The following is a 15,966-nucleotide window of genomic DNA, read 5'->3' on the forward strand; positions in this document are numbered from 1 at the left end:
CAACCTCACACCAGCTGTTCCCACTTCCTACTTCTGGCTGTAATTACCCAAATGTTAGTCACAGAAACTTTCCAATTTGGGGGACTCTCCATTTATTTATCCTTACGATGACCTCTTCAATGTTACATTGTCCCAAATAGCTCTCAAAAGTTGTCTTTGTCTTCCCTTGGAATGGGACCTAGGCTAGATTGTCTCATTTGTCTTGCTTCTGGGGTTGCTTATCAAAGGGTCCTGGAGTATTGAAAAAACATTTGAGGATGTTTCTGTTACGGCCAGTGAGCGCACTGATCAAAAGCCCCCTAAAGGGGCTTCCCTGGTGGCGCAGTCGTTGGGAGTCCGTCTGCCAATGCAGGGGACACGGGTTCGTGCCCTGGTCCGGGAAGATCCCACATGCCGTGGAGCGGCTGGGCCCGTGAGCCATAGCCTCTGAGCCTGTGCGTCCAGAGCCTGTGCTCCGCAACAGGAGAGGCCACAACAGTGAGAGGCCCGCGTACCGCAAAAAAAAAAAAAAAAAAAAAAAGCCCCCTAAAGGCTTTAGGCAAGAACAAAGTTGTAGTGGGGTAATGCATCTTCAGAAACATTTCACTGGTAAGGAACTGGAATTTATGTTGACTTTTATTTTTTTCATTTCTAGGCACTTTAGGTGAAAAGTTTCCATGAAGTGATGTGAAATATTGCAGTTGCCTCTTAAACTTATTCCCTTTGTCCTTTTTTTTCCTTCAGTAGATTTAGCACAAATTAAACATTCACTATTCTACCTCAGTAGTTAGATACCTTTTGAGGTCTTGTTTGCTATTTATTTGTACTGAGTTAAAATGCACAAATAGTACCTTTCTTTCTTTATAGTTGATACCTCCTTTAAGGTTACATCGTAAGCTGTAAGTAAACTCTCCTTCAAGAGAGCCATTTGTATCCAGTTAGCTTCTATAAAACATGAGCAAGCGTTCATAAGAATTCAGTAGATTGCTATAGGGGTGATTTAACATAGTTTTAGAATTCGTTATAATGCACGCATTACCTGAAATGAAAGCAAAGAAGACATGTAAGAGGGTTATTACTTCAGTGAGCAATTCTTCAGGAAGACATAATGTGTTGGCTGTAGGCCAGTAGCAGCTGTGGTTATTTCCTATGGTGCCAAGCAGAGGGGAGGCTTCAGCGCACTCAGCCCTCACCACAGATCCCTTCATCACCACCTCCATTTCTGTGCCAGATGCACCAAACAGAAATCATGGTAGAGTAGCTCCTGTCTTGGGCATGAGGACATCTCTCCTTCCACTGGCACAAGGACAGTGCTGACTCTGATAGGCCTTTAGCTAAAAGTAAATGATAGAATACAGAGTTGGAAGGGACCAGCGATCACTCAATCCAATTCTTCGTGTGTTATATTAGAGAGAGGTGAAATGGCACGTGGCCACTCAGGAGCAGAGCCAAGACTTACACGTATCTATCCTAATTCATAGTCCAGTATTTTATACATTCGTTAACTAATTAATGTATTCATCCTTTTATTGAGCACCAACTATATGCCCTGCAATCTGTGGGGATACAAATATGAACTAAACAAGGCTCTTGCATCCAAGGAACTCATGATGTAGGATAGGAGAATTGTACGAAGCAATATTTGCAATGTCGTACATGCAGTGCTTCATAGAGGTCCGTATGAGGGGTCATGAGGGCAAAAATAAGGACATCACCTGTTTCTGTTAGGAGGTTAGGTGTCATTGAAGGCAGTCAAGGCCTGCTTCACAGAGAACAGGTTTCTTATGCTATTCGCAGAGCATGCTGTGTGGTACAGGATGAAGATAAGGGTGTGTTTTTCTTGTTTGTTTGTTCTTTTGTTTTTTTACTTAGAGAGATGAGAGAAGGACATGGCTATCTCAGGAAAAGGTGTAGTTTGCTACTCTGGAGAGATGCTCCATAAATTAAGTTTGGAAAATCCTGCATGCTATGTTCCTGGCTTTGTGATTATCCAACATTTTCCTATTTATGTTTTTCATGAACCGTGTGTGTGTGTGTGTGTGTGTGTGTGTGTGTGTGTGTGGATGGGTGGAGAGATGCATTAACCACCTGTGAAACACTGTGGGAAAAGCCACTTTCAACCTTCCTCAACAATATCACTCATTTATCTCTTAATTTCCATCCCCCAGGGCACCACCATTGTCCAAGTCCTTATTTTGGCATCCCTGAGCTTTGGCAATAGCTGCCTAAGTGCTTTGTCCCATCCAATACTAAATACCACTATCTAATTCATATTTTTAAAACTTTAACAATGTTTACCTTTTAATTATTTGTCTTTCTTGGGTAATGCATTCACCTGATACAAAAATTTATAAGTGCAAAGGATATGTTAGTGAAAAGTCATGCTCCCATCCTTGTCCCCCAGCCAGCCAGCTCCCCTCTCCATTGGCAACCACTGTTAATAGTTTCTTGTATATTCTTCCAGAGAGATTTTAGAAATACACAAATTAGAATTTTCTTTTTCTCCCTTTTATATACATAAATAGGAGCATAGGGTAACATCCATTCTGTCCTTGGCTTTTGTTCACTTAGCAGTATATCTTGGAGACCTTTCCATATCACTCTGTAGAGAACTTCCTCATCCTTTGTTCAGCTGCATTGTATTCCATCGTATGGAGGGACCATAGTTTATTCAGCCAGTTTCTAGTTGATAGAACATTCGTGTTGTTCCAAACCTTTGCTTTTACAAACAATGTCCTTGTGTGTGCTGATACTTCTTTATGGATATCATTCACCTAAAAGAAACCACTTTTACTGTCATATGCCCAAATGCCCACACAACAAAGTACTTTATTTTGACATTCAAGGCCTTCTTCAATAAGGCCCCAGATAACTGTCTAATATTATCAATGTGTGCCAAAATGAACTTTCTGTTTTAGCCCAATGATTGAATTCAAGATCTTTTCCAAGTACCCCTTTATTTCTCTCTTCTGTACTTCTCGAAATGATCTGTTTTCTTTAGCCCCCAGTAATAATATTTATTGTTCCCTAAATGGGCCTTTGTGGCTCCTAAGTCCTCTGGCCTGGATCTCCACCTCCCTGCTTCGCCTTTGGAACGTGTGACCTATTCTTGGCTCCTCTTGAGTTCCACCTTCTCTGATGATCTTTTCAGCCTTCCTCAATCTCTAGGAACATCCTCCTCTTAGAAACCCCAGCCCTTGCTACAGTATAGCTCTTTGGGTGTAGCATGTGTGTGCATACCTGCCTGCGCGTACAGGCTTATAATGTTTCTTTATAAATGTGTATATGTTCTTTTTTCATCAGCAAGATTGTAAGGTATGGATGGGTCTCTTTCAGTATTTTATATACATCTTTATGACTCTCACAATTACGCTGCACAATTCCTTCCTCTATAGATTTTTGTTTCCTCATCTGTTACCCATAAACATTCAAAAATCTTACATGCTGCTCCAAGACAAAGCCTTCCTAGGTTCCCTTTTGCCCCCTATTGATCCTGGGATGAATGACAGCTGGTCCCCTGGGCCTTGCGTTCCTCCTCTGCTCCTCTCTTACCTCCCCTGAGCTGGCTCCTCTTCTTGGCCAGATGGACCACCCTTTAGGCTCCACGAATGCCTTACATTTCCTGTTTCCATGGCAACATACATGCCATCTTTTCCAAAACACTGTCCCATCTCTCCTTCCTAAATCATGATTCCCCAACCTCAGTGAAGCCCTTATGCCACAGGCTCTTCTAGATTGTCTCTTCCACGTCTCTAGTCATTTTAAAGTCTAGGAATAATAATATGTTAGCTAGCTTTATTGGGAACTTTGTATACACCAGACACGGTATAGCCACGTTATTTGCATGATCTCACTTATTTCTCACAGCCTAGAAGATAGGGACACTGCCTGCAGTGTATTTATCACATTTCACTTCTTACGGAATAACAATATTTATGACTAGTTATTGTCAGATGTTCTTATTGTCTACATGTGGATTTGCCCACTCTGACAAGTAGCCAATGCCCTTTACTTCCAGCTTTATTCCACGCATGCTGCTACGTTTCTTCCCAGGGCATACGTGAGATTGTGCTTTGGGAAAGCAAACTCGTTTAAATCTCTTCCCAAAAAGATTGTAGCTATAAGATAATTCTGCACATACATACTCTGCAGAAATGATTTTTTTGTTATTCGGGTTTTGGATTCTACGTGTTTATGCTGTTTTCCTTCAACCGTAGACGGTACCTTTGTGCATTCTTGTCTCCTCCATCAGATTGTAAACTTAGATGCAGAAGCTTACTCTACACCTTCTGCTCATATTTTAAATTTCCAATTGCTAAATTAATAAATAATAAAATCGTTAATACAGATTTTTCTGCATAGTATTTTAATTAATTAGTTGAATTAATTTTGTATTAACTTCTGCTTTACTTTTCTCTTTTCTCATTTTTCAGGAAATCATTTGCCAGAAGAATACTGTGAGTATTTTTTACTTAACCCTTCCAGAAACTTTTTTATCTTTTCTTTTCCATCAAACTGATCTCTGGTATATTTTCCATTTCCACAATTATTAATTTCGATTTCTTTTTTTCGTCTTTAGAATTTCTAACATATCAATATAAATATGGGTTATTTTACATAAATATTGCTTTATAGTGAAACTTTATACTAATGGGAGATGACACTGATACCTGTTTTCTTCTATATATAATTATGTTTTAGAAAAAAATTTCCATACTATATTCAATTTTGTGTAATTATGAGTGTTACTAAAGCAGCATATATACATACACTGATACACACACATATGTATATGTATGTCTATCTGTATATATACATATATAGATTTCTATGTCTATATATACACTGTATATATACACTATATATACAAATTATAAATATACATATACACATATATATACACATGTACACACATACATATGGAGATTTGTATCGATATATTGATATATACATACCTCTATCATCTTTATATTGGTACTGACTTAAGTTCCTAAGTCCTTTTGTTTCTTTTATAATATCACACACATTCTATTCTTTTTTTAAATTAAATTTATTTATTTTTTATTTATTTTTGGCTGCATTGGGTCTTCATTGCTGCCCACGGGCTTTCTCTAGCTGTGGCGAGTGGGGGCTACTCTTTTTTTTTTTTTTTTCTTTTGCGGTACGCGGGCCTCTCACTGTTGTGGCCTCTCCCGTTGCGGAGCACAGGCTCCGGATGCGCAGGCTCAGCAGCCACGGCTCACGGGCCCAGCCGCTTCGCAGCCTGTGGGATCCTCCCAGACCGGGGCACGAACCCGTGTCCCCTGCATCGGCAGGCGGACTCTCAACCACTGTGCCACCAGGGAAGCCCAAGGGGGGGGGGCCTTCTCTTCATTGTGGTGAGTGGGCTTCTCATTGCGATGGCTTCTCCTGTTGCGGAGCATGGGCTCTAGGTGTGCGGGCTTCAGTAGTTGTGGCACACGGGCTCAGTAGTTGTGGCTTGCGGCTCTAGAGCACAGGCTCGGTAGTTATGGCGCACGGGCTTAGTTGCTCCGCGGCATGTGGGATCTTCCCGGACCAGGGCTCAAACCCGTGTACCCTGCATTGGCAGGCAGATTCTTAACCACTGCGCCACCAGGGAAGTCCAAGTTCCTAAGTCTTGTAAACCACACTTTAAGACCTTTGAAACCACACTTCAAAGTTCTTACCCTCCACACAGAATTAAACAAAAGTTAAAAAGTGATAAAAATAAATTTAAAAATTTTTAAATGCATGAAAGATAATTATAATATATTCTGAAATCAGCCTTGTTATGCCAATGGTTTTTCATTTTGGAAGGTAAGCCAGTATTTAAAACCTTAAAGAATGTATCTCTGAAACTTAGAGTGGAAATAACATACTACATAAAGATCTGCACATGATTCCATTTAAGATGAGGATAAGATTAAAAGTACAATGGGTAAATTTCCCTTAGATTGGAAATTTAAGAGATAAAGATTTAAGAAATTTAAGAGTTCAGATCAGAGACTCATTGCAGCATAAATAATGTTGCCATGATAAACTCATTCTTCACATCTCAACAGGAAATGAACAATTACTGCTTCATGCATCAATTCAGTGTAACAGATTTTGTGAAGCAAATGTTGATGGAACATGAACTGTGTGCCAGGTTTTGGGCTTGGTGCCAGAAGAGACTCACTGTGAAGGCTGAAAGTAGAGACAACCCATTCATAACTGTCTCAGGAGACAACAACTGAGAAGTGCCAGAGTCTCGCTGGGGGAGAAGGTCAAGCAAATAAGCAAACAAACAAATTAGAAATTAACATAAGGTCGTGGGTGCCAAAGAGTGGGCGCCCCTTCCCTCAAGCGGGGATGGAAGGTCTTTCAGAGGAGGTGGCATTTACCTGAACGGCAGGGAAGAGCTAATCATGCCCAGTGATGGGTTGGATGTGTGGGGAAGCAGGTTTATAAGTTGACCCTATACTGCACGTTATGAACAAGTCACCCATTGACTTGAGTAAGCTGCTGTGTTTCTGGTGCTGGGTGTCCTTCTCAAAAGTTGAGTATTTTGAGCATATGTTTCAATATGTTTGACTGCTGAGAGCATATCTTCCCAGGTTAATTCATTTTCCATACATACTTATGTTCACCTTTATGTAACCTTTAAAAATTGAAAAACCAAATTGGCATTATTATTTTTTAAAACAAAAGCAGTGAAGGTAATCGGAGAGAACACATTTAGATTTTGAGCTCTGTGTTTTTATAGCCATGAAAACAAGCATGGGCCGGAGAGATCAGCCTTGTTATTTTATGATCATGCCTTAGTATTTTGAAATGTAAAGAAATGTGCTGTGGTCTTTCTTTTTCAAGAAGTAGGTTTAAATATTTTAGAATTAGTATCTTATTCATAAAAGACAGTTGTTGCACTTGAAATGTCTTTTCTTGATCACACAGTCATTGTTTTTATTTGCTTTGGATTATTATTTATTTCAAACTCGGAGTTTGGTAGCAATCTGTAAAAAGAAATTGCAGTAATGATATTTCTAAGTTATACGTGAGCCAGCTTGGGAAATAAATGTTCCCTTATTATTAGTGTTCATCATTTTGAAAAAGTGCTTTTCTCAGCTGCTGTTATCTTTTTAAAAAACACGAAGGGTGGGAGGGAGATGCAAGAGGGAGGAGATATGGGGATATATGTATACATGTAGCTGACTCACTCTGTTATACAGCAGAAACTGAGACAACATTGTAAAGCAATTATACTCCAATAAAGATGTTAAAATTAATTAATTAATTAATTTTAAAAACCAATCTGAAGTCCGCTCCCCGCTCCCCGCTCCCCGCACGCACACTTTCTCCCTGCTGCAAGCTCGCTGGGCTGGCTCTCAGCTCGGGCCTAGAAGCTTCCATGTGCCTCCTGCTGTTTACTGCTCTCCCCCTTTTTGGGCCATAAACAATGGGACATTGAAAAAAACTATTGCCTTAGAAGCATAGGGAAGAGACTCCAAAAAGAGCAGTGAGGCCAGGAACTTGGGAAAGCCTTAGCATGCTGAATACCTTCAACAAGGATTCTGAAACCTCATCCCATGGGGTTTGAAGACAGTTTCAGGAATCTGATTTCCTCTGCTGTTTGCATGACTCTCATTTTCTCTCTCTACCCGCCTGCTGCTCAACACACACCCAGACATCTGATAGAATTAGTTTTACACAGATGCATTATCCCCCAGTATCCAGTCTTTCAGTAATAATGTGTCCCGGTTCATGTCTTATACACAGACACACATGGTATTAAGGCTTTTGAGGATACAGAACTTTATCCAGCAGCAGAAGAAACTCTAAAAGTGCTTTTCTGGTTTATTGGCTTCTCATCTGTTTGTCCTTATTTTGTGACTTAGAAGATTCAGAGCCTTTCTTTGTAATTTTGAGTCCAAGTGCTTATATAAAACAAGAGTATTTGATTCTGTGGCTCTTTTATATAGCTCCCTCATGGTTTAAGCTCCAGAAACTTTGAAAAGCAATCTCTTGATATACTTGCCTTTCTTTTCTGTTTAGACAGTAGCTTGGGTAAAAGGATTAAAATGGTGGACCTGCTGTGGGATCTTGGTAACATTTTAGTAGCAGGATATGTTTATTTTTCCTCTTCCCCACTAGTCTTCCAATTATTGGTCCATCAAGGAGAACTTGCAAAAGGAACAATTTAATGTGCTTGATTTAAAAATCAAATCTCAACCTTTGGAGGTTCTTCTCGCACTTTAAATGGAAGTCACGTCCAGTTTCTGCTTCATTACCTGAAATACAAGTGCCTCAAAGAATAACATGTTCATAAATAATTAAACCTAGCCGTAAGGGCATTTGACACTTCTCATCTGTTTGCTACAAGGCAGTAACTTGGCTCTTGCAGGGGTCCGTGCAAGGTGACGTGAGGCAAAGGGGTTGATGTGCCGGCAGGTCAAGGCCAGGCGGGAGGGTGCCCAGCCCCCAAGCCATAATGGCAGGCCCTCTGGAGAAGGAGTTCCTGGACTGGAGTCCCAGACACATCACAGCCCAGCTGTGTGACCTTGCCAAGCCTTACCTGAACCCTCACCTGTAAAATGGAGACAAGATCCCCTCCCTCAGTGGGCTGTTGTGAATGTATGGCCATTCATTCCCCGGCACATGCCAAGGTGAATAAATGTTTGCTCTCATTTGTTTAGTTCAAAGGATAAGAGAAGTGATGCCTCGTTCTCTGTAATTCTGACATGGAACAAATAATTTGGGCTTCTGGACTCCCTAGAACAGTGATAAATAGAGTTTTCCACCCATCTCATTCTAGTTTTCAGCCCCCTGCTTTTTGCTTTCTCTCTGGATTTTTCTCGTAGAGGTCTCTCCCATTTCCTCAGATTCAGCCATGCCAGAGAATCACCAGGTCTGTATTTTGGCTTGAAACTCTTTTACATTCCAATCACAACATGTCCAACTCTGTTTTGGACATTATCCCTTTAGATGTCCTGTTCCCCTTAAATCCCAACCTTTCAAAAGTGTGCATGTCACCCTACCCACCCCAAATCAAATCTCACCCACTTGAAGTTCTTCTCATATTTTAACTGGAAGTCAGGCTCTGTGTATAATTCCTTACCTGATACATATCAAGTGCCCCCGAGTGTAATCTGTTCATAAATAATTAGGTCTGGTTCCGCCTTCTGAATTCTTGCTTTTTGTTAAGGATCCCACTCTTCTTTAAGGGCCCCATTTACAACGGTAGAGTCACCTTTGATGCCTTCCTCTTCATGTTTCTCAGTATCTGTAATCAGCTGGCTGGTCTCCATGATTTTTTCTTCTTGAAGTCAAGTGCACACGTCCACTGTTGCTGCTGTCAATCTGGTCATGCTTTGTAGCTTCCCACCTAATTTCCTTAAATCTCGTTTCTTTCTCTTTCAGTTCTTTCCGTTTTCTGGCCAGACTGTCAAAATGCACAACTTTGTTTATGTTTTCTTTCCTGCTCTGAATCCTTCCATGATTCCCACTGCCCAGCATATAGAGTTTGAAACCCTTATCTATTCACTTCTCCTTCCCTGAGCCCTAAGCTCTGGTTAAGACTCGCTTACTTAGGGGTGTCCAGTTCAATTTCTCCTTTACACTTCCCACCTCCACTTTTGTTTGCACTAGTGCCCCCTCACTTGGCATCATCGGGAGCGGACAGAAGGCGGTGCTGAGTGAGCGGAGAGTGGCACAGGCTGAGGCTGGAGAGAGAGGCAGTATTTGGATAGTCAAGCCCTTGTAGGCTACAGTGACCTGTTTTATCTTTGTGCCAGGAGCAAACGAGGGGGCTTGAAGCACCTGAGGGAAGTCATCTGATATAGGTTGTTGAAAGATCACTTTGACAGCTGGGTAGAAAATAGATTGATGGGCAAGAAGAGAAGCAGAGAGCCCAGCTAAAAGCCAATTACAATGGCTCGGGCCAGGTATGTTGGTGGCATGGTCTGCAGTGTTGGCAGAGAAGATGGAGGGAAATGGACCAATACGAGGCGGAATAGACAGGACTTTGATAGGCTATGGAAGGAAATGGAAGCATCAAGGATAACTTCAGGGTCTCTAGATTTAGTAACTGGGACACTAATGGAGCCACGACTGCGATAGAGCAGCCTGGAGGGGAGCAGTTTATCCTGGCATCACTCACACATTGCTGTCACGTGGGCAGCCCTGAAATGTTAGCTCTTATCATTTCCATGTATGTATGCTGTGTCTCTCTGACTAAAGTTTAAGTTCCCTGAAGGCCAAAGGCTGTGTTCTAAGCTACGCTGTTTTACCTACAGCATATATCATTTTGCCTTAGCCATGAGAAACAGTGAATAAATATTTAATCAATTGATAGAAACTGTGCCATGCTTTTTTTCATCATCTGTAAAGTCCTAATTATTTGAAGTAAGGAATTAAAGAAATTGGAAGAGGCTTCCGTTTCCATAGGTCATTAAATAGGAAATGAGGTTTTTAAAAATTTACCTTCACATTCAGGATTATTATTTAAATGTAGGATTTAGGGTTACGTCAGTGTGGAGTCTGCAGGCCAGCTCACCACCTTCTGGCGCCTCCTCTTTCCACAGATGTGCACTGGGAACTACACATTTATTCCTTACATGATAACTCCACATAACAAGGTCTACTGCTGTGATAGCAGCTTCATGAAGGGCTTGACAGAGCTCATGCAGCCGAACTTCGAGCTGCTCCTTGGACCCATCTGCTTACCTCTTGTGGATCGTTTCATTCAACTTTTGAAGGTGGCACAAGCAAGTTGCAGGTAAAGTTTAGTAATGCTATTTGGTGGTGATAATGCAGTGTTCATCTGCTTCATTTATTTGTGCAACTTATCAGATGTTTCTTACATGCAGTACTCAACCAAGAACCAGGGAAAAATATATAAAACCCTCTAAGTGGATAAAATAGACGCTGCCTAGTCCACCTCTTGTATTTTGTCCACTTTATTCAGAGAACAACTTGAAATCAGGAAAAAAAAACTGTTAACTGTGTTGTAGAAATGGTAGAGCTAAAAATATATTCAAAGTACAGAAATATTATCTGAATAAGTGTCCAGAGACTTTTAGTGTAAGGACAAGAACTCTCTAAAAATTGCTGAAAGCACTATTATATTTTAGTTAAGAGCAATCATTTAGGTTGATAAATGATGATGCTGGATCAGAAGGAAAATGTTATGTTCAAATCACAGGCACACCTAATTTATTTAGAACAATTTCTACTCAAAACAGTAAAATGAAAACTAAAGTTTTAGCATTTTAAGTGGTACATTGCAGGGTCTTGGAAAATTCATTATCTTGGAGTGTCTTTACCTTTAATTCTTACTGAAGCAAGGCAGAGTGTAAAAGAATAGGATGCCCCAGTTTTTAAATAATACCAGATAGATAAGGTGTTCATTCTGTGCATCTTAACGAACTGAAAGGTACGAATGCTGCGGATGTCATCCGTTTCCTTATAAGATCATTGCTTTTCATTGAAATCCTTTCTAATATTAACTCTAAAAAATGTGTGTTTTCCCACCAGCCAGTATTTCCGGGAATCTGTACTCAATGATATCAGGAAAGCTCGTAACTTATACACTGGTAAAGAACTGGCAGCTGAATTGGCAAGAATTCGACAGCGAGTGGATAATATTGAAGTCCTGACAGCAGATATTGTCATAAATCTGTTACTTTCCTACAGAGATATCCAGGTGAGAAGCTGCTCAAAGTCACGTCTTTGTCATGTAGCACGTTGGAGGAATGAGGGAGTGTTAATATCCAGTTTTAGTTAGCTATTAAGTCATTCATGTCACTACATGTAATTTTTTATTGACTCTCCTAAGCTTTCCATCCAGAGATTTTATCGTAAATGAAACAGGCCCATATAAGTTAACCATCAGAGATTGTGAAAGACTTGTACGGTAAAGGTCTGACTTTTTCCTCCAAAAGAACAAAAAGAAAAATTTGCATGCGTAGCTAATCTGCAGACAGCCTGTTCTATTCCATTAGCCTCCGGCACACCCATCAGTCAATAAGTGAAAGCTTTGTTTTGGCAAAGAGCAGAAATTTTTAGAGCTTTCCAGACATCTCTCTTACTCCTGGAATTTGTGTTGCTTGAAATTAATAGTGCTGGGCCTAACTAGATAGAAGTATGAAATGTGCAATTGATTAATTATAAAAATAACTTTAAAAATATATAAAGTAAAGCATGAACATGCAATATTATTTTTATTGGGATGTCTTAAAATTTTTAAATTATGGTAAGCAGAATGAAATCCTCTCTGAGTTGGGGATTTGCTATTGGAGTTTTACAGTAAACTTTAAGCGACTTCTGGTTTCTTATTCCCAACCTTTCAGGCCCGAGTAAAGCTTCATGTGGACAGCAAAGATTCACATACGTGGAAAAAGTGTGGCACTTAGGATTCCATGACCAGAGAGCTTACTTGTGTTGAAACGGAATAGTTCTGTTACTTATCACAGAAGTTCAATTGGTTGCTCCATGTCCTTGATATTTTGGAAATTATTTCCCTGAAAGTAATTGATAAGACCCTGCATACCAGGAATCTGGCTCCAGGGAGAAGTAAACCACCCATATTTAGACAATGTAGCATTACCATGTTAGATGGTTTATTGTTTTTTAGGTCAGATGTGGTAACTCAATATTTCTAATGTTTTATCTATATAATCCAAACCCCTTATTTAAACAAACAAACAAACAGTTTCTTCTTGATTTTAGATTCTTCAAAGTATTCCGTGGGTTCTAGTTCATTTTTTAAATGCCCTTCTCAGATTCAGGTAGCTGGCTGGCCAAAGGCCTTTCATTGTCAGGACTTTCTCCCAATGGTTTAATTCTATGTTATTCTCCTCTTGTTTAAAAGGACTATGATTCTATTGTGAAGCTCGTAGAGACTTTAGAAAAGCTGCCAACCTTTGATTTGGCCTCCCATCACCATGTGAAGTTTCATTATGCATTTGCACTGAATAGGTAAGAAGAAAAAGTTTCCATCCACAACGTGCTAACATTTTATTTTTTAACCTCCATATTCTTTCTATGGTATGTTTTTGCTATAGCCTTGCAACCACTCCCTATTAGAATTTAATGTTAATATTTCTGCTTCAACCATGTAAAATGTAGGAAGCATGCATTCTGATTTTTTCTGACTTTTTTGTCAGTAAAAAAATGTCCCTCAATGCTTGTATATTTAAATTCTAAAAATTCTTTTTCTTCTCTGTCAAAATTTGTATTTGCTATTTATATATTTTTTAGGATTTTTTAAATTCCATGGATATGATGTTATCTTTAAATATACTCAACACCAAATGATTATTTACACAAAAAGTAACTAGAGTAGGGATAGTTATATCTAGGTGAACATATTCCTAACCAGAGAATATGTTCACTGGGATTGCCCTGAACATACCTAATTATAATTAAAACTCTGTGGGCCACATTTTAGGTCATGTGTCCATGAATCTTCTAGGACCAGGACTAACACTGCTGCTTCCAGTCCTGCCTCCACGCCTTCTGTTGGCATCATGGCTGGCACCTGCCTCAGTGCCACTTTCTACCCAGAGTCACCGTGGAGGATCATCCCTGCGCTGGCCATAGAGAGGCCTAGAGCACTGAACTGTCCAAAACTTAGTTGTGCTGTCCTCTGCCGTGGCGGAGAGTTGAATATGTATGTAATTACTACAACTGGAGAGAATGATAAAAAGAAAAAGGGAGGGGACCTCACATCTATCATTCATTTGCCATGAAGGCGTAATTAGTTTACCGATGAGGAAACTGAAGGCGTGGAGTAAGCGTATCATAAAACTGGGGCTCAAACCCAGATCTAGCTGATGCTGGTATTTCTGTTCTTCATCACTAGGTTCTCCTGCCTTTGTCTCCAAAGAAAAGTCAGCATGCTCTTTAACCAGAGATTGTGTGTTTCCTTTTTTACCTACCCAAACTCTAGAAATTGCTAACTTTATCACTACATGTATAATGAAAGTCTATTTTATCTCCCCGTTTATTAAACATCTTTTTCTTTAGATTTGGCAGAGTGAGATGAAACCTCCGGAGATTATCTGTTCCAACTGGTTTTCAAATAAATCCTTTTTGAAAGATGAAATGAAAGATGGAATGAAATATATTCTATATTGAAATGAAAGTCCATAGAGCCTCTTATATTTTCCTTTATCCATAGTTTGTCTCTGTCTTTCCTAAAATAGAATAGAATGAAATGATAAATGTATTTGTATGCAGCATTATTCTAAACTCAAGGTATTTAGTACAAAGTGTAAAAAGGAATTTCACGCACAGAAGGATTTAAAATAGTAGTTGAGAATACAAATAACTCTTTTTATATAGCAGTTTTATTGAAATATAATTCATATACCATACAATTTTATTTAAAGTGTACTGTGATTCAATGGATTTTAGTGTATTAACAGAGTTGTGTGACCAATGAACACCAAGACTTTTAAAACATTTGTATCACCACCAAAAAAAAACCCCTCCCCATTAGCAGTCACCCTCCCATTTCCTCTCAAATCCCCCAGACCTAGGCAACCACAAATCTACTTTCTGTCTCCATAGATTTGCCTACTCTGGACATTTCATATGATGAGCTCATACACATGTAGTCTTTGTGACTGGCTTCCTTCACTTAGCACAATGCTTTCAAGGTTCAAGAAATAATTCTTAAGAGAATTTTAATCTTTGAGCACAATCTATATGTACTTGCTGATTTTAAAATGAGCTATATAAAGCAGCTTCCTTAGATAATCAGTTGGTCACGTGTAGAAGATAAGTGACTCTCGGGTTAAAGTTGGATTGTTGGTATTGTCTGTGAATTAGTTTGCTCAGTGTTTCAGAGTAAAAGCCATTGAAACCTATAGCATCAGGGTTTTGTCTCTGTTTGGATTCCTTGACTCTACCCCATTCAAGGCCACAGACTGCATTCCTAATCTCACTGCATCAACTTAAATTTGCACAGAGACTGCAGGGAAATTGGAAGGACTATGGATGGATAAGCACAAATCTATCACCATTAGCAGAAAAGCAACTCAAAAGAAATCCTTGTTAGACGCAGTAGACATGCAATAGGATAAAAAGATTTACAGAAGACTCTCAAAATATAATTGTTGTTTTTATCTTGCCAAACTTCACTAATGTGAATCAATATATTAAATAGAGTTTTAAAAAGATAATTGGCCTAAACTGCTTCTGTAATCTATACTGAAACAATGATGTTTCCCTCCTGTACCTTAGGAGAAATCTCCCTGGAGATAGAGCAAAAGCTCTTGACATTATGATTCCCCTGGTGCAAAGTGAAGGGCAAGTTGCTTCAGATATGTATTGCCTCGTTGGTCGAATCTACAAAGATATGTTTTTGGACTCTAATTTCATGGATTCTGAAAGTAGAGACCATGGAGCTTCTTGGTAAGTGCACAGGATAAGATACTTGATAAATCCATAACATAAAAAATTGTTTGCAAATGAGTGTTAAATTATTGTTATTATCCTTTTGATTGTGTATTATGAAATAAATCTCACAATTTATAGCTTTAGTAAATAATTTTGTTGGAATTCATTTAATAAGGCAGAGTAAAATGGGATAAATTGGTTGAAAAGATAATGATTTAAGAAAAAGAATTTTAAAAGATATTCTAAAGTATAATACAATAAAAATAAAATTTGGGGGAAAATTCAAGAGACATGAAAGAAGACCTGAGTGGAAAAATATACCAAGTTTGGGCTTCCCTGGTGGCACAGTGGTTGAGAGTCTGCCTGCCAATTCAGGGGACACGGGTTCGTGCCCCGGTCTGGAAGGATCCCACATGCCGCGGAGCGGCTGGGCCCGTGGGCTGTGGCCGCTGAGCCTGCGCATCCGGAGCCTGTGCTCCGCAACGGGAGAGGCCACAACAGTGAGAGGTCCACGTACCACAAAAAAAAAAAAAAAAAATCTATATATCTATATATCTATCTATATATATATATACACCAAGTTTGTGGATGAGAAGACTTGATATT

At 39.5% G+C, this 15,966-nt stretch overlaps 1 protein-coding gene across 1 annotated transcript in view; it reads left to right on the top strand.

Moving 5' to 3' along the window:
• MAP3K5 (mitogen-activated protein kinase kinase kinase 5) overlaps nt 1-15,966 on the top strand; it is a gene marked incomplete at its 5' end in the record, with an annotated part of 214,286 nt that overhangs the window by 77,051 nt on the left and 121,269 nt on the right. Inside the window, 5 exons of the mRNA XM_082855833.1 lie at nt 4,413-4,436; nt 10,539-10,732; nt 11,491-11,659; nt 12,827-12,933; nt 15,205-15,375. Coding sequence (XP_082711959.1) covers nt 4,413-4,436; nt 10,539-10,732; nt 11,491-11,659; nt 12,827-12,933; nt 15,205-15,375 — 665 coding nt within the window. The remainder of the gene's footprint in view (nt 1-4,412; nt 4,437-10,538; nt 10,733-11,490; nt 11,660-12,826; nt 12,934-15,204; nt 15,376-15,966) is intronic.

The sequence above is a fragment of the Leucopleurus acutus genome (assembly GCF_964270905.1).
Source record: "Leucopleurus acutus genome assembly, chromosome: 15".
Classification (NCBI taxonomy): Eukaryota; Metazoa; Chordata; class Mammalia; order Artiodactyla; family Delphinidae; genus Leucopleurus; species Leucopleurus acutus.